This window comes from Gymnogyps californianus, chromosome 17, assembly GCF_018139145.2.
Source record: "Gymnogyps californianus isolate 813 chromosome 17, ASM1813914v2, whole genome shotgun sequence".
NCBI lineage: Eukaryota > Metazoa > Chordata > Aves > Accipitriformes > Cathartidae > Gymnogyps > Gymnogyps californianus.
Window position 1 is genome coordinate 484,833 of NC_059487.1, and position 16,348 is coordinate 501,180.

The window sequence follows — 16,348 nt, forward strand, 5'->3', positions numbered from 1 at the left end:
TCCTATAGCACATTCCAGTGCTAAAAGCCATACGAGCCAGCGTGTTGAAAAGAACCTGTCTAATTGTACTAATGGATTTTGTAAACCACCACCCAACCCGAGGACCTTCAGGGAGGACACTGATACCTGGCAAAGAGCACTGCTTTTTTCTCTCAAGTATTAGCTTCCCCTTGTCCACGCTTCCTGGATGCTGCAGTCCAGGCCTTGCAATAGCATCTCTGCTGAAGGAACAAGAGCTCACGTATTCCTCCAGTCTCAGGTTTTAACTGCTGGCTGCAGGATAATACTTTATCTGGCTAAAGTCTTGCTAGACAAAGTCCATTCAATTTTTTTTTTTTATATTGCTTTCAGGAAACTTGAGCCAGCCCTGTGAATTCATATCAGGCAGCAGTTTATATCATGTGGCCTGGGTGTTTTTAATCTGGGAGAGCTGGAGTCCAGCTTCCTGCATTGCTGAGTCCGACCTGGCACCAGCGGGCAGGCGTGTGAAACGGGGACACCGCAGCTGCGCTCTCCTGCCGTGGCTCCCCTGTGTCACTGCTCCCCCGAGGCAGCTGCAAGCCTGGGAAGTGGCTGGGGAGGCCCCTTGGTTGCAGCCCCTGCAGTGAGAGCGTCTATCGCTTCTCTGTCTCTGGTGGGATTCGGAGCAGAGACCTGAAATTGCACAGAGGGATTATATTTCTGGTAGGGATATGTCTTTTTCCTTTCTTGTTCAGGCCCAGGAGACTTCAGCCCATTCTGAGCCTTCGAAAAGTCATTTTGTTTGTGCTCAGAGGGACTTTGATATCTTTATGGGACAACTCCCCGGAGATTGCTCTGCACAGGGCGTGCTCTGTTTGTGGGCTGAGCAGGCTGGTCTGTGCAATTGCTTGTCTATATTGCATGTGCTGGAGTTGTGCTTAGGAAGATAGAGGTAGTTTTTACCTAAAAATAAAAAATAAATTTAAAATTAAAAAAAAAAAGATTTTAATATATATATATGAAATGTTATGAAAAAGGCATGCCAGGATAGCTTTATAAAGTTTCCAGAATGAAGCACTTGAAAGTCAGAAGTGTCTGTGTGGCCTCAGCTGGAGCTCTGGGGACAGGTCACACGTTGTTCCCTTCGCTCGACCCTGTCTGCTTTCTGGCACACGGAACACCCGCTCTGGCAGTGAACGGGGGCTTTAGGATAAATGAGCTGGCCTGCAGGCTCCTGCCAGCTTCTGCAAAGATGGCAAGGGGCGCAGCAAAGGAGGCAGGAGGGCTGGCAGGTCACTTGAACCAGCTTTTTCACAAGTGATTGATAATGCTGAGGATTTTTTCTGGGGCCTGACCTCAGAGCTTCACCTGAAGTAAGGGAGGATCCTGCAGGAACACGCCAGGTTCTATCTGCTGCTGGCTGGAAAGGTCAGGCTTTTCCTTGGGATGCCTACGTCTGCTCCGCCGGCCTTGCTTGCTGGAAGTGTGAGGGTGGGTAGGATGCGGTTCCCTGAAGTTGCAAGGCTGTTGTGAGAAGTTCATTAGTAGCTCTGAAATACTTAGATGCTTATGGATGCTGTAGCAGCAATTTAGCAGAGAAATCCACATGGAAATTAAATGTACTGTCTCCAAACAGAACTGAATAGTAGATGTGTAGGCATGTATGTAAGTCTTTCAGTGAAAAATGGAGTTAAAGCAGTGGTTTCCCCCCCACACACATGCAATTCCTTCAGTGCAGAGGCTTGTAAGTAAACACTTGGGTGAGTAAACATTTATCATCTGACATGCACCCAAAGAAATAATTTTGAAGTTTCCCACGCTTGCCTCTGCAATCTTCATCTTCTAGCGTAATTCTCTGTGAGTAAATGAAATATGAAGGTGGTGTGAGATCTTTTCATGGATCAGTAACCCATTGAAAGGCAGAAGAATACCAGGTAGAAATAAATTATGTGTTTTCAGAAGGAGGATTGTCAGCTGATCCTGCAGGAATGTAAGCTGGGCTTTGTGTCTATACAAGGAGGCAAATAATGAGCTGGCAGCTTGGTGTTGGTACAAAATTATTCAGCATTGTGAAAATTAAAGGTGCAGAGGGATCTCGCAAGGGTGAGCGATCAAGCAGCAGAGAAAATTGTGTCAACAAAAGCAAAGTATTGTACATGGGGGAGATATCCCTGACTGCATGTGCAGCGGCAGGCTCCTACATAGCTGTTTCAAGGAGGGAAAGACATTTTACAGCCTGTATATGAATTTCCAGAAACATATACACCGTGCTGGGAAGCGGTCAGAAACCAAACAGGATTGGGAGCTTGTAGAAAAGGGACAGAGAGCAAACCAGCACTCGGCCGTAGTAGTGCTGTGCCCGCTCCGCATGTCCTGCCTGTGGTCCCTCCAGGGCTGATGAGTGCGGCAGGGGAAGCCCCACAGGAGCTGGACCTGGAGGAGAGAAGAGGGGAGAAGGTCAGTGGGCTGAAAGAAACTGCAGGTCGCCTGGGGAAAGCGAGAGGAAGAAAATTTCTCATTGTTTGTCATAGCAAAAGAATTGGAAACTGCCTGGTTTTGTTGTTGGGGAGCAGGCTTAAGAGCGCTCTGTCCCGAAGCACAAAATTAAATCATTAAGAGTCAGCAAAGCAGGGTGTTGTGCAGGTTAGGAGCATAAACAGGTTTAGGAGAAAACAGGGCAAATTCAGAGAAAGGAGGTCTGTCGGTTGATGGTTAATGGTCCAGGTGCAGCACTGCCTCAGGGTATCTCCCACCTGCTGTTAGCCGGGAGATTTTCACAGGGGAACACTCATTTTTCAGACATCCTGTATCTGTTTCTTATCCTCCTGGTGGCAGATGCAGGCTGCTGACTCGTACGGCCCTTTGGGCTGACGAAGCACGGCATTTCCCACATAGGGAATGGTGATGGAGCAGCATTGCTGGGATGCAGAAGAATGCACTAGTGGTGTGAGGAAGAGGGGCTAAAACACTGCTGTAAAATGGGGGTGCCTGGGCAGATCTAAGCCAGGAGAGCGGCACCGGTGCACAGCCCAGCTGAGCTGTTCAGGAGGCCCCTGCCCCTGTGCTAAAGAGCACAGCAAGACAAGGCCCCGGTCTGAGAGCCTGCTCTGACTGTGCCAGGCTGAGGTCCGTGAGAGGCCGCGGTAGATCGGAGAAATACCGAGACAACAGCTTCTGCTGTGCTAAAATACGTGTCCCATGGCCGGGTTCTGAATCCACATTATTTGCTGCATTTTTTAAGACGTTTTTTGGCAGGAGAGCATTCAAGTCTGTTCCAGAAGGTACGTTCCTGCATGTGCCCTGCCTGGATTTTAACTTGTTATAAAAGGAGAGGTTCTTTAAGAAGCTCTTCACATGTGTTTCTAGGCCAGCACATGGAAAAATCTTTTCCTTTGCAAACTATTTTTCACTGTGTGGTTGTTAGTAGTCTTCTGTTCCCGAGCTCCTGGGGCTACTGTGGTACCACAGGAAATAACAGATCAACTTGGATTTTGCAGATTCATGATGTGCTCAGAGAAGTGGAATTGCCTTCAGTATTAGCCCTTTGCAGCCCGTGCAGGCAAAGCTGCCCATCCCTGCGCTGAGGGGTGTGAGCTGGGGAGCGCAGGGAGTACCTGGCCTGCTTGTTAGGAGAACTGACCGTGTGTGATGAGCTAAGTGCCAGGAGCTGGTCTCTAGCTGAGCATTTTAAAAGCAGCCAGATGGTCGAGTCAAGTCACTGGTTTGGAAAAGCGGAGGCTAAAGCTAAATTCTGCTCCTCTCCCTCGCATTTCCCTCTGCAGCTCACCGCTTGCCTCCCGGCCTCTCCACATCTCCTTTGTCCATCTCGCTCTGCACGTGCCCTGGGAGCCGGGAGCACTTGCGTCAGGGAGGATGACTTCTGCTACGTAGCAGGGAGGCTGCACGCTGCGTGTTTAAGGTGTGAGCCCCAGTGGGAGCCATTCGTTCTGTGCCCACTGCAGCAGAGTGCCGGTCACCCCGTTCCTCAGGGCTCCCTCTGCTTTTTTGGTGGTTCAGGTCCATGGGCAGTAATGGGTCCAGCCCCTTGCGCACAGGGCAAGTTTAGTTTTCAGTTTATTTGCTTGAAATTCGGTCGGCTCCATGCGTGGCCCCGACAGTCCCCTCTGGATCAGAGACTGCAGCTTGGTCGTCATTGGGAGCAGGATGCCTCGCTGCAGAAAGTGCAGGATGTAGGTTTTAGGCTTTTCCCAGGATCGGGGAGCTTTCTGGGAAAGTACGAAACAGGCTTCAAGCAAACGTGTCTGCCTGCTGCCCACGCATCAGCCATGCAGGCTCTTCAAGGCAACCAGTTCCTCTGCAAACCTTGTTAAACTCTTAGGGTGATTATGGGTTTCACGCTCTAATTACAGTGTGAAAAAACATTTCCTTTTATTAGTTTTGAATGTGCTGCCTCCCGTGTAATTGTTGTGATGCAGAGACACAGTCCAGTCTTTTTCCCATTCCCTCCTTCATGAAGCGGATGACACTTTGCATCGGGGTGTGTCTGCACATTTTAACAACAGAAGCCGTAACCTGGAACAGTGAAGCATCACAAAGCAGCTCACTGGTTTTGTTTTTTTTAATCCTTAGACATTTCCAGTATAAATCATGCCTGGGATTAGCAGGATTTTTGCATACGGGGAATATTTTGCTTTAGATATTCCCAAGAGAGAGAAATTCTTAAAACTGACTCTCCTTCCCATTGCCTGCAGGAGAGGGGGATGCTCTTCTTCCTCCTTTGGCATTTACGGAGAGGCTCTGCTCCAGCTCTGGCAGTCAAGCAGATTGATGGAGGCAGGGGGTGCTTGTTCCATCGTGGGGAGCCAAGGACTGTGGTTTGCCTGCTGGCTGAGGGGAGAACAGGGGAAAGCTCATCTCTCACCTTTGTGAATTGTTGTTCTGCTTGGGAAGAGCTTGTCCTCCCTCTGCATTGAGAGGATTTGAGGAACTCCAGGCTTCTGACCAGCTTACCTAAGCCGTAGGGTGTGTAAAAGGCTGATCTGAAATACGCAGCATCTGACCAGAATGTAGATTTTAAAAGCCACAAGTATTTTGAACTCTGCTGCAAGCTTTGAGCCTGGCAGGGAATCAAATAGGGCAGATCTATTCACTGCTTTCAGCAAGCAGTTTGGGTTTGACTCGAAAAAGAACAAAAGGCCAACGGTTTTGGAAAAACTCTCCCAGCAATCAGTGCTCTGTCAGTGCAAACATTTCTCTTGGTGTCACAGGGGGATTAGCTCTGTGAATCCTGGCTCCGCTCGCCCTCAGAGTTCGCTGAACCAAGCGCAACCGGAGCAGCCGTTCTTGTGGAAGGCTGCAGCTTTTGCAGTGAAGTTCCCAAGCTCCGGTGTGTCCGATTTTCCTCGTATCACAGAGCACACCTGAGCCTCATGGTACAAGGTTGGGTTGGAGGAGGCTGCAGGCAGGAGAGTGAGGAAGCCTTCTGCAGGGCTTGGGGAAGATGAGAGAGACCCTGCCACCTTCCCGCATCTCTCCTTGCGTCCTGAGCTCACTCTTGGTGCTGGTGCTGCCTCTCTGGCCCCACACACCTTTCTCTGCTGCTGCCTCTCTCACTAGACCAGGATTGCAGTTCTTGAATCATAAACAATTTGTTTAAAACACTTTGAAATCTTTCCTGGCAGGAGACTGGCTCTGTGTGCTCTTTGGCTGAGATCTGGCAATACGTGAATACCCAGCCCTGTGTCTGTGAGCCACGTAACTCCAGCCGCGTCGCCAGGAGTGAGGACTCACGCTCGCCTGCGTGCCTGGGCTATGAATGCCGAACGGGCGCGTTGCATTGAGTCAGGACAGGGTCAGGCTGCCTGTGCAAGAGGTGGAGATCTGCAGGAGTGGGGCTGGGAGGTGCAGAGCTACGAGCCTTGACTCAGAAGACAAATCCCTCCAAGCCCAAGCACTGACTTGCACTGACGCTGCCTGCCATGGGGCTGCAGGGCCGCAAGCCTTCGGGGCGCTCAGCATGAGGTTTCCGCAGTCTCTCTGCCCTGCCCGCACAACAGGCTGTGCAGAAGGGGGGTGGCTGTTTGTGCCGGTGTGAACTGCTGCTCTGGTGCTCTCTGAAGGGCTCCGGTGTGGTGGGTGCACGGCTCTGCGGGCTGACTACTCGTTTCTCCTTCCCGCCAGGTCTGCCCATCAGCACCTACGCCAAATACTGCTACCGGAAACTCCAGAAAGTAGCCATCACTGGAGGCAAAAAGGTGAGTGGCTGCCCTGGCTCTGGGGCCTGTAGGCTGCCTGCATGACACTCTGCTTCCCAGGTCCCGGAGCAGTCGGTCCCGTGACTCTCGGAGGTCACCACTGATTCAGCGATGAGAAATGGAGATAGAGCGAGCGAGGGAGGCTTGCTCAGGGCTCAGCTCCCCATGACCGAGTGGGAGAAGGCTGCTGCCCAGGTCCCGCCATCCTCCTGGCAGACAGCAGTGCCTGCCATGCTGGCAGCCATGTGGCCGAGTGCTCCCTGGCCTTAGGGATGTGGAGGACAAACCTGATGTTTACCTGTCTCCAGGGTAAGAGGAGCTGTCTGTGCAGGGGATGCCCATCATTTGGTTTCTTCAGGTGAGGGAAGAGTCTCCCTTTGCCACTGAGAGCTTGCATGGGCCGGATCTTGCAGCTGGTTTACTGCAGAGTTGTTCATTCCCAGTTCAAAAAATCATGCAGCAGAGATGGCTGGCGCAGAGGGGAGCCTCTGTGCTCTGCGTTATCTGGAAATCCCCCTCCTCCCTTTCCTCTGGACAGTTCTGCGTGGGGCTGTGAAAGCTGGCAGGCGGCCTCAGCCTGTCCGTCCTAGGTCTCCAAGCCAGATCCGGTCGTCTTTTATTTCTGCAAATCCCTCTGGGGCCTCCCTGCCATCTGGACTCCATGTACAGTGAGCAAATAGCTGAAATACCTCGGGAGGGGTGAAGGCTCCCGGCATCCCCGCGGGGGCAGGACAGGAAATGTCCAGACACGCATCACACACAACTGCAGCCCCAGTGGCTGCCGCCGTCCAAGGGGGTCGGCGGAAGCTTTCCCCCCCATCGTGCTTCCCGCTTGGCCGCGGGGTTGCTGCCGAATGGCTGCCGCGCCGGGCAGCCTGTCACCCCTATGACAGTGCTCTGCATTTCTCCAGATCTCTGCCAGGGGAGATTCAAAGCCCCTGTCAAGTGTTGGCATCTTTCAGAAGCAGCAGGTCCTGGTGCCCGCTTTTCAGAGAGCTTTAGCACTTCTGAGAGCGAAGCTTTCCCTGGAGTTGGACATACCTGGAATTCCGTTCTCCAAAGGGCTGTTTTTCAGCTGTCCCGTGGCCAAGCGCTCGCCCAGCACCGGGCTGGTGTACACATGCCCTCTGCTGACCTCACCACAGCCACGGACGGGCTGGGCTCCATCCTTCCTCCTGCTATGCCAGCAGGTAGAGCTACAGCTGGAGCAGTCCCCCCGATGTGCAAAACACAGCAACAGAATCCCTGCAAAAACAGCCCAAACTCTCCAAAGTGGTCTCCTGCAACAGGCAGCAGCTTCTCTGCTCCTCTTGGGCCTGATGAGTTGAACCCCCCCTGATTTTAGGAGGTGGAGGCTGCTGAGCAAGAACCGTGCTGCCAGGAGGCCAGCAAGGTGTCCACATGCGTGTGCAGCCCTCTCGTCCTGGCCGCTCACCGCCACTGTCCCCAGATTGCTGTTTCTCTGCGTGCTGGCTGTGCCACAGCTGCACTGAGCTCTTCTCTGTCCTCAGGGCCTCCGTAAACCGACAGTGGAAGAGATAACACATGCCAGGAATGCCATCGTGACGCCATCGCTCTTCGGCAGCTCTCTGGAGGAAATCATGCTGCGGCAGCAGGACATGTACCCGGGTAACAAGCTGCCCTGGGTGCAGACGCAACTATCGCAGCAGGTCCTGGCTTTGGGAGGAGAACAGACGGAGGGAATTTTCAGGTGAGATTTTGGGGCAGTGTGTTACTTTTGAGCCACCCACATGTCAGTCCTCAAAGCCGAGAAGTCAAGATTGACCTCCACATGCTTCCTCTTCCCTGAGAATAGCACTCTGCCACGGATCAGACAAAACCCAACCTTTCCCAGGTTCAGGAATCACCTCTTAAAGTAGCATTAGCCCATTTGCGTGCATTAGCACAGAGGGGACAGCATAGATGTGACTTGAACTACTTAGGACAGCATGTGCCCAGGCAAGGCATTGAACTTTCATCACCTTCAACCGTAGTAGCTGACCAGCACGGGGAAGGGACGAGCTCTTGGGTCCATGGCAGAGCAGTTCATCAAATGCAGCACATCAGCCTTGATGATGCACAAGACATGAGGAGTCAAGGGAGACAAAGAATCTGTGTGGTGAACATAGGGGATTCTGGTTTGGGTTTGTTTTTTGGTTTGGTTTTTTTTTGCTTTATTTAAGATTTGTGTTAGTTTTTCAGTAGATAAACTTGATTTAAGGCAGCTAGCAAAAGACTCAACTTTGCCTTGTAAGGGTTTCCAATATCTTGGTATATTTAGCCAGAGATGCTTCTTATCTTTGGACTGAACATGCTGCAGAGAGGCCTAGTTACAGAAAATGATCACTCCTGAGGATGGAACGATAGTTGATGTCTGAGCTAGTGGTCTAAAACAAGTGTTTAGTGTCTGAAACAAGTGTTTCTTCTAACCCCACTTTAAAGCTGTGTCTAAAAACAGGCAACCCGTTCTCTCTGAGGAACTGCTTCTGTAGCTGCCGCTGGTGCATGCTCCCTTCTCCCTGGGGCCCCAGAAGCAGCTTCAGAGCCACGGTTTGCTGGCCAGCTGCCACACCAGGCACATTGCCCTGCTCACTCTCTAAAGCACCTTTGCTGTGTCTCTGTCTGCAGGATACCTGGTGACATAGATGAAGTCAATGCCTTGAAGTTGCAGGTGGATCAGTGGAGAATCCCAAGCAGCCTCAGTGACCCCAACATCCCAGGTAGGGGAACACGGCAGGCGTGTGTGCTGCAGCCTCAGCCGTGGTATGGTGTGGAGGGCAAGGTACGGGAGCAGCCCAGGAGGTGTGCTGCTGCCTGGGGATGTGTACGCAGGCTGTCTTCACTAACTGGGTTTTCATTCTGTGCTTTTCCGCTGCCTTTCCAAATACTGCCCATAATAAAAACACTGGGGGTGGTGGGGGAACCTCTGCCTCCGGCTGACTGCGGCGCAGTGAGGCTGTGCAAGCTGGGCAGCGTGCAGAGCAGCTGGGAGTCGTTTAGGAGCAGCACCCTCGCTCCAGGGTCTCATTGTCCTCTGCTTTAGGCGGCCCCAGAGCCACTTCCTGGAGGAGCAGGTAGGTAAGAGCCAGCGTTTCCCTCTAACTGGCCAGTTTGGCTGCCTGAGAATTTCAGAGCCAAGACTGAAATAAGGTGAAACAGCACAAGCGCAGAATCCCTTCTCTGCCCTCTGTTTCCTGAGGCATTGAGTCTCGCTGCCAAGTTTGCCTCTGAAGGTGGTGGGGAGGTAACCAGAGCTGTTCTCATGCACCCTGCTTTCTGCCCAGCCTCCCTTCTCAAGCTCTGGTATCGGGAGCTGGAGGAGCCTGTGATCCCCCAGCAGTTCTACAAAGAGTGCATCAGCAACTATGAGAACCCCGACGCTGCCGTGGCTGTGGTGCAGCTTTTGCCGGAGCTCAACAGACTGGTGCTGTGTTACCTCATACACTTCCTGCAGGTAGGCAGCCCCTGCAGCCCTGCGCCCCCACTGCCGGCCGGGAGCCTGGAACACACAGGGCACGGGTAGTGGGACAGCTGTGGTGGGCCATCGGCAGGCTTTTAGGACTCTCACCTGTATTTAAGGTGGGACTGATGGAGGGGAGTCTGCTGGCCTTGTCTCTTATGGGAGCAATAAACCGTGTTCTTGATCTTGTAGAGCATGGGGCCAGTCCCAAAGGTTGAGATCTGCAAGATGTTCCCTGTCTGCTGAGGCTCCCATGCTGTTGGCTATGGCAGAGCACAGTGGTCTTCTCCTATGAATGTGTGGCTGTTGGGGCGTTGTCCTTCAGGGAGGCCACACCTCTGCTCTCCTTGCACCTCTTCTTAGGCCACGTGTGTGGAGTCTCTTGCCCTTTTCCATTGCTCCAGCTGAATGTCTTCTTACTATCTGCAGATCTTTGCTCAGCCATCAAATGTGGGCAGAACGAAGATGGATGTGAATAACCTGGCCATGGTGATGGCCCCCAACTGCCTGCGCTGCCAGTCTGACGACCCTCGCATTATCTTTGAGAACACGCGCAAAGAAATGTCCTTTCTTCGCATGCTGATAGTGCACTTGGACACGAGCTTCATCAAAGGGCTGGTTTGAGCCACTGGCCCTGGGGTCTAAAACATTGTTCTGGGGAGTCGCTGGGTGCCCGAAGTCTTCTCCCCTCCACCTAGGTTTCTTGCATTGTCCTTGCTGTTGTCACACCCTGGGTTAGCCCCTGAGCATCTCCCGGCATATGACCTCGAGGACAAGGACTAGACACTCCTGGAAGGCTCGGGCTGTTCAGCACCAGGAAGTCCTTGGACATGCCAGGCCAGATTCAGTGGTTCCCGGCCTTCCAGTCTGTGTCAGAGGGGGGCATCCCTCCTCCTTGGAGCTGCAGGACCGGTTGCTCATTGAAAGGGCTGTGACATCCGTGAGAAACTGCTGCCTGGGGCAGTGAGACTCTCCATCTCCCTTCTGGAGGCAGAGTTGGCTTCAGATAGGAGGACATCACTCCTGTGTTGTGGCATGAGCTGGTCCTGGGGGAGATGCTGCCTCATTGGGGATAATCCCACTGCTATGGAGCCAGCCTGGTTCACCTCTGCAGACTGTTGGTTGGAGGCGTGAGGGTTGTTCTGACACCCCACGATGCTGTGGGTAGAGGGGTGTGAAGGTGCGGGGAGTTTGCTGAGGCAGAGGGGTTCCTTGGACTGGCCTGGTCAGTGGAAGCACATTGCAGCCCAGGGAGAGGAGGTGTTTGAGCCTGTGCTGCTGGTGGCTGGATAGGCAGACATCCCACAGCTGGGAGCCCTGGCAGGCCAGATCCGCACAGCATCCACCTCACCTTCTCCTTTAGGCAGCTTCAGAGCTGCACAGCAGCATGTGGTCAGCATGGGGGACCAGCCCTGTGCTGAGCTAAACCAGCACCCACCCATGCCATGGGGCCAGGGACAAGAGGAAGACTACACACCTGACAACAAACAGAGAAACAACCTCTTTGGCATCCTCCTAAGGGTGGCCATATCCTCTGGAGGGGTAACCCCAGTGGCCTTGCAGCTCCTTTCTGCTACGGGCAGGGTGAGCTGACACCGGCTTTCCTGAAGAGCATCTGAGACCGTGCTCAGAGCAGCCTCCATGGCTCTGGCACCCCCCCTTCCTGGTACCACGTCCTTCCCAGACTGCTCTGCCAGGGACTGAATACCAGTTTTGCCAACCCTCCTGGTTCAGCCCAGGTCTAAAGAAAGCTGGGAAGGCCCCCAACAGTAAGAAGGGCTCCTGCACTCAGATGTGCCCTTCCAGGCAGAGCAGCAGCATTGCTGCGTGTTCGTGAAATGCTGATACTTACTGCCTGGAGTCAACTGTGGCATCTATGCTCTTCCCACCAAATTCCCACGGGAGTTGCAGAGGGGTTGGGAAGGGAAGGGGGAGGAAGGGAAGAGGCAGATCTGAGCGGCTGAGGTGTGGTGGAGCCTGCGTGGGGGTGGTGTCAGGCGGGCAGTTCAGCGTTCTCACTGCTGCTGTTAAACCCCTGTGGCTTTCTGCATGCCACCAGAAGTGAGGCACAGCAAGGACAGTGTCTTTCAGAGGCAGCGCATGGATTTCCCCGCAGCCTCTGGATACTGTTGCATGTTCCTTAGCAAGCAGCAATTTCTAATTCTGTGGCATCCTGGTGTTACTCTTCTCTTCCTTTGAAGTGTTTGCTGGAGGCAGGTCTGCTGCAAAAAGCTGCATATTGGGATTACTCATGCAATGCTAAGTCTGCCGGTAGCATCCAATTTTGCATTTGCATTTCTGCATCCCCCCTCCCTTTCAAGTGGGAACCTGGGATCATCCTCTCCTGATTGCAGTGGGGAGCCGAGCCCAGCCAGCAGTGAGGTTTAAAGCTGATGTCTGCATCTGTACCAAAAGTTTGGGCATAAGGTGCCCCGAGCCTGCTGGCTGCTAGGATCTCTTGATGTGCGTGAACGGGGTTTCCAGGGCACACGTTTGCTTGGGTGAACTCCACAGCGGGAGTTCAGTTTGCGCCCAGCTGAACAAGGGTCGTGGTTCCTCTCCTTGTACCAGATGCTTCTGTGGTCCAGCAGGCCAGGAAATCTTGCTCCCATGTCAGGATTAGCTCTGTCAAACATGCCCCCCAAAACGTGCCAGGATCTGTTTCACACACCCATCCCATCCATCCCATCCCATCCCATCCCATCCCATCCCATCCCATCCCAGTGCTTCAAAGACATTCAGCTCGGTTTGGCCTTCGAAGCGCTGAACAACTTGTACTTCAGATGTGGGGCTACTTTCCCAGAAATGTAGAGGCAGGGAGGGGGTTACTGGCTCTGCCATATTGTACCATATTGTATTGAATCATTGAACAGGCTCGGGGGGTGCCACGTCCTGCTCCCCGTGAGCTGGAGCAGCTATGTGGTGCCCGCCCCCCTCTTTGGGCTGCAGATGGATGTGCCTGTGTCGGCTTCGCCCGCAGCCAGCCACCACGTAGGTGATCCATGTTATTCCTTGCACTTAGCTGTAGCAGTCAATCCAACCATAGGCATTTGCTGCTATTACAAGTGAATGCTTCTTGCCAGGGCTGTAAAATAGGCTAATAAATGACACTGGATATTATTTTCTTTGCCAGCAGATTTGTAAATACGAATCAGTAAAGCAGCCTCTCCTCTGTTATAGTAATAAATACAATCTCCATGGTTATCTCTTGTCTTTTTTGTGAATTTCTGAAGCACGATCCTGTCCGCCTAGAGCTGCAGATTTCAGCCCGGATGTCAGCATTCATTAATAACGTTTGGGAACGAGCGTGACGTAAGCACTTGGAAACCAAGCTCTGGGCTGGTTCTGTTGTTCTTAACTCTCAGGCAGCTACTAAGGGACACTCAATGAAACTTGGAAGAGAACGGGTTAAAACAGATCAAGGACAATACTTCTTTACGCAGGGTCTTCTGGAGCCTTTCAGGGTCAAAAAGGGATTAGAGAAGTTTATGGGCAATAGCTCCACAAATGGGCAGTCAGAGGATAAGAGAGGGATGTACTGCTAATAGCCCTCATCCAGCAGCTGTGGGTGCTGCAAGTGGACTGCAGGAGGTGGCCACACACGCGTCCTTCCCCTGCTTAGTCTCTGCTGTTGGAGATGTGGTTAGATAGGCTGTCGGGCTGACCCACCTGGGACAGTTTTACGTTCAGACTGGAGGATTCTCTGATCTTTCCTCCATCCCTGCTCCAAGGAGCAGCTGGGAGCAGCCTCTGTTGGTGCTCCAGACTCGTGCTAGTTGCACACTGCGGTGGGGCTGCGACACAAGTGCTGGCTGTGCTGCTTCAGCCATGCAGTGACATGTTGCTGCCCTGGGTCTGGCCGGTGCTGCTGATGCTCTAGGGGTGGTCACTGTCCTGGCAGCACTGGGAAAAGACGGTGCACTTCAGGCAAAGCCGGTAAGGGCTGCTCGGTCACTCCCGTCGTTTAAGATCACCTGTGCTGGCCAAATCACTGCGTCTTCACACCAGCCTTGCTGGCAGGAGGGTGGTAGGTGGCCTGTAGCCTTCAGGAGAGGGGCAATGACAAGTGAGAGCGGAAGGAAGACCGATAGCATCGTAACCTCCTGCAGCCTAGGTGGATGTCTACAGGCTGATGTCTAAGTGTTCCCCAAGGCTTTGCTGTGAAATGAGCTGGTTTTGGCCAAATCAAAAAAGCCCACAAACCAAGTGCTTCAGCTGAGGCTTGGAGACTTGGGCTGGCTCCTGCAGTCACCTTGGCCTGATACCTGGATCACTTAAAAAATCAACGGCCAGAGTAGCAGCTGGGCTCAGAACGAGCTTGTGGTTTCTTCTCAGCTTCCACCAGCAGCGCAGTAAGACCCTGTACCAGAGGGCAGCTTGGGACACAGCTCACTTGTCTTTGGCTCCTTGTAGAGAGGAGGCACCTGCAGCTTGTCCGAGACTTGCCACTGGTGGTGGAAGGGTAAGGTGTCCCAACAGGGCCAGCACCCTTGCAGTGCTGGGTGCTTTTGCTGGTGCTGCTGAATTTCTGGCCAGTTTAAGTCTCCTTTTCACAGAGCCTGGCATGAGCCTTTTGCTGTCTCTGTGATTGTGTCCTGGGAATCTGCAAATAAAAATGATAAAGCAATTCTCCCAGCTACTGATTGCAGCTAATAGACACCATGCCTTCAGGTCTGCTGTCCACGCACCACCCCAGCTCCTGAAGAGGTTGGGCAGCTGTTGAGGGATCACGGGTGGATTTTGGACCTCTGTAGGTTCAGCTTGAGATGGAGGAAGGTAGGGCTCAGCTTTGGCAACTGCCTGGTGTTTTACAGGATGTGGTAACCACAAGGCCACCCCTCCCGGTAGAGGAGCTTCCTGCAGTCTCTCCTCCCCTTGCAAATGTGAGGGGTCTCCCTCCTCCTGGCCCACCAGAGATACTCCATTTCTCCCTCAAACCAGAAGTGCCCAGAGGTTGCACCACCTCCCCAGAAATCCAGGGCAGTGGGAGGTCAGTTTTTCGCCTAACCCTCATGTAGGTTTTTAGCCTAATCCTCACATCGAGCATTGCACTAAATCAGCCCTGTGGGAAGACGGAGACCAGAGGAACAGGCAAGCCTGCATCAGGAGCCCTGCAGCACCGGAGGGAGGCAGAGACGGGAGGGTCCCTGTCCTGACGCTGCCGCAGTGCAGGTTTGATGTGGGCGCAGCAAAGCACTGGCAGATTCAGCAGAACCGGCTAGTGGAGACGGCACTGAGCTGGGGCTCTGCAGAGCAGGGCTCAGGCTCCGGCACACCCATAGACTGTCTGTGGGACAACTATCAACGAGAAGATGGAGAAAGCTGATTTAGCTGCTGAGTGTTGATGCTTTTAGAGCTCCTGTTGTCCTACAGCATTTGTCAATCATGGCTAATGGTGGAGAGAACTGGCTGTGGGCGCAGGCAGCTGGGGACCCATCTCAGGCATGAAGGGGGACAGGGAAAAGCCCAGGCATTCAGAGTGAGGTGGACCACGTACGGACCCCCCAGAGTTGAGTGCTTCCAGGTGGCTGTGCAGGAAAACTTTGGGACACATCGAGCCACTGGACTCGATGGACATCAGCTGGACTTTTCTTTTCAAAGCAGGGGGCACCAGCTGAAGACTCTGCCCAGCCTGCGAAGCTTTGAACCTGCGTGTCCCAGGGGCTCCTCCTGCCCTGGCCTCCACCTGGAGCTTCCTCGGTCTCACCATCAAAGCCATCCCACTTTGTCTGAAGTGCTTAGTGTTTACTGGTACTGCAAAGGGAGTGTGTGTCTGAGGACTGAGGACTTGAGGACTGTGCAACTTCAGCTGTCGGGGCTGGGTGCTGGCAGGATTCAGGGCCCAAATCCATGAAGATATTCAGAAGCCCAAGCCCAAGGCTGGTCTTACAGGCTACTACTTCTCCCAAAGGAGAACTAGTGGCTTATGTCAGCTCGTCTCCACTCGCAGCCCCATTTCTTCCATCCCGTCTGTGCCAGGTCTGGTGCTTCATTCAGATCACAAGCAACAGGGGAGACCGGGTGGGTCGTGGGGGGATGTGGAGGGTGGGGCATGAAGGAGTGGGGCCCTCTCTTTTGAGGGCAGTGAGCTATTGGATTGTTTCAGCCACGAGGTACAGCTTCCCCTGAAATGACCTGGCCTTCGTGCCTGCTGGGAAAGGTGAAGGTGCTGCAATTGCAAATGGTACCCAAATACTGGGCTGGGGTGTCCCTGTGGTGTGTGCTACCTCCTCACTCTCAGGGCAGGATAACCATTCAGAAGAGTGCAGGACAGCCAGACCCTATAGCCCCAGGGACCACCGAAGGGCCTATAGAGCAGGGTCTCTATCGCCTGCAGGCAGACAGCCCCAAAGAGGGCAAGGAGATGAAGGGGGCTACAGCCTCCCCCCTACTCCCAGTGGAATCAGCGGGGGTTGCCTAGGTGCATTGATGCAGAAGCACCCACTTGTTTGCATGTCTCTGCCATGCCGCTCCACGGATAGGGCTGTGCCTGCCCTGACCAAGGGCACAGGCTGAGGGTAGACATCCTTCCCTGGAGATCTGCAGCCGGTTCCCAGCCTCTCCGGATGCTCTGGCCAACAAAGAAGGGATGAGAAACTGTCCTGAGGTAGAAACTGCCCAGATGTGGAGTGCTGTTGTGAGGAAGGCACACTGACTTGGTGAGTCCCTCATCTCCTACCCTTGTGTGCACCTTGGGACCAGGCCTGGAGGT

The 16,348-nt window shown here is 53.4% G+C and overlaps 1 protein-coding gene across 1 annotated transcript in view; it reads left to right on the plus strand.

Annotated features, from left to right (window-relative positions):
- Positions 1–12,347, plus strand: part of LOC127023326 (rho GTPase-activating protein 39-like) — a 57,541-nt gene extending 45,194 nt beyond the window's left edge. The window contains exons 6-10 of the mRNA XM_050907399.1: positions 6,103–6,176; positions 7,688–7,887; positions 8,805–8,896; positions 9,461–9,630; positions 10,066–12,347. Of these exons, the coding sequence (XP_050763356.1) occupies positions 6,103–6,176; positions 7,688–7,887; positions 8,805–8,896; positions 9,461–9,630; positions 10,066–10,260 (731 nt within the window). The 3' untranslated portion in view covers positions 10,261–12,347. The remainder of the gene's footprint in view (positions 1–6,102; positions 6,177–7,687; positions 7,888–8,804; positions 8,897–9,460; positions 9,631–10,065) is intronic.
- Positions 12,348–16,348: the final 4,001 nt, after the last annotated feature.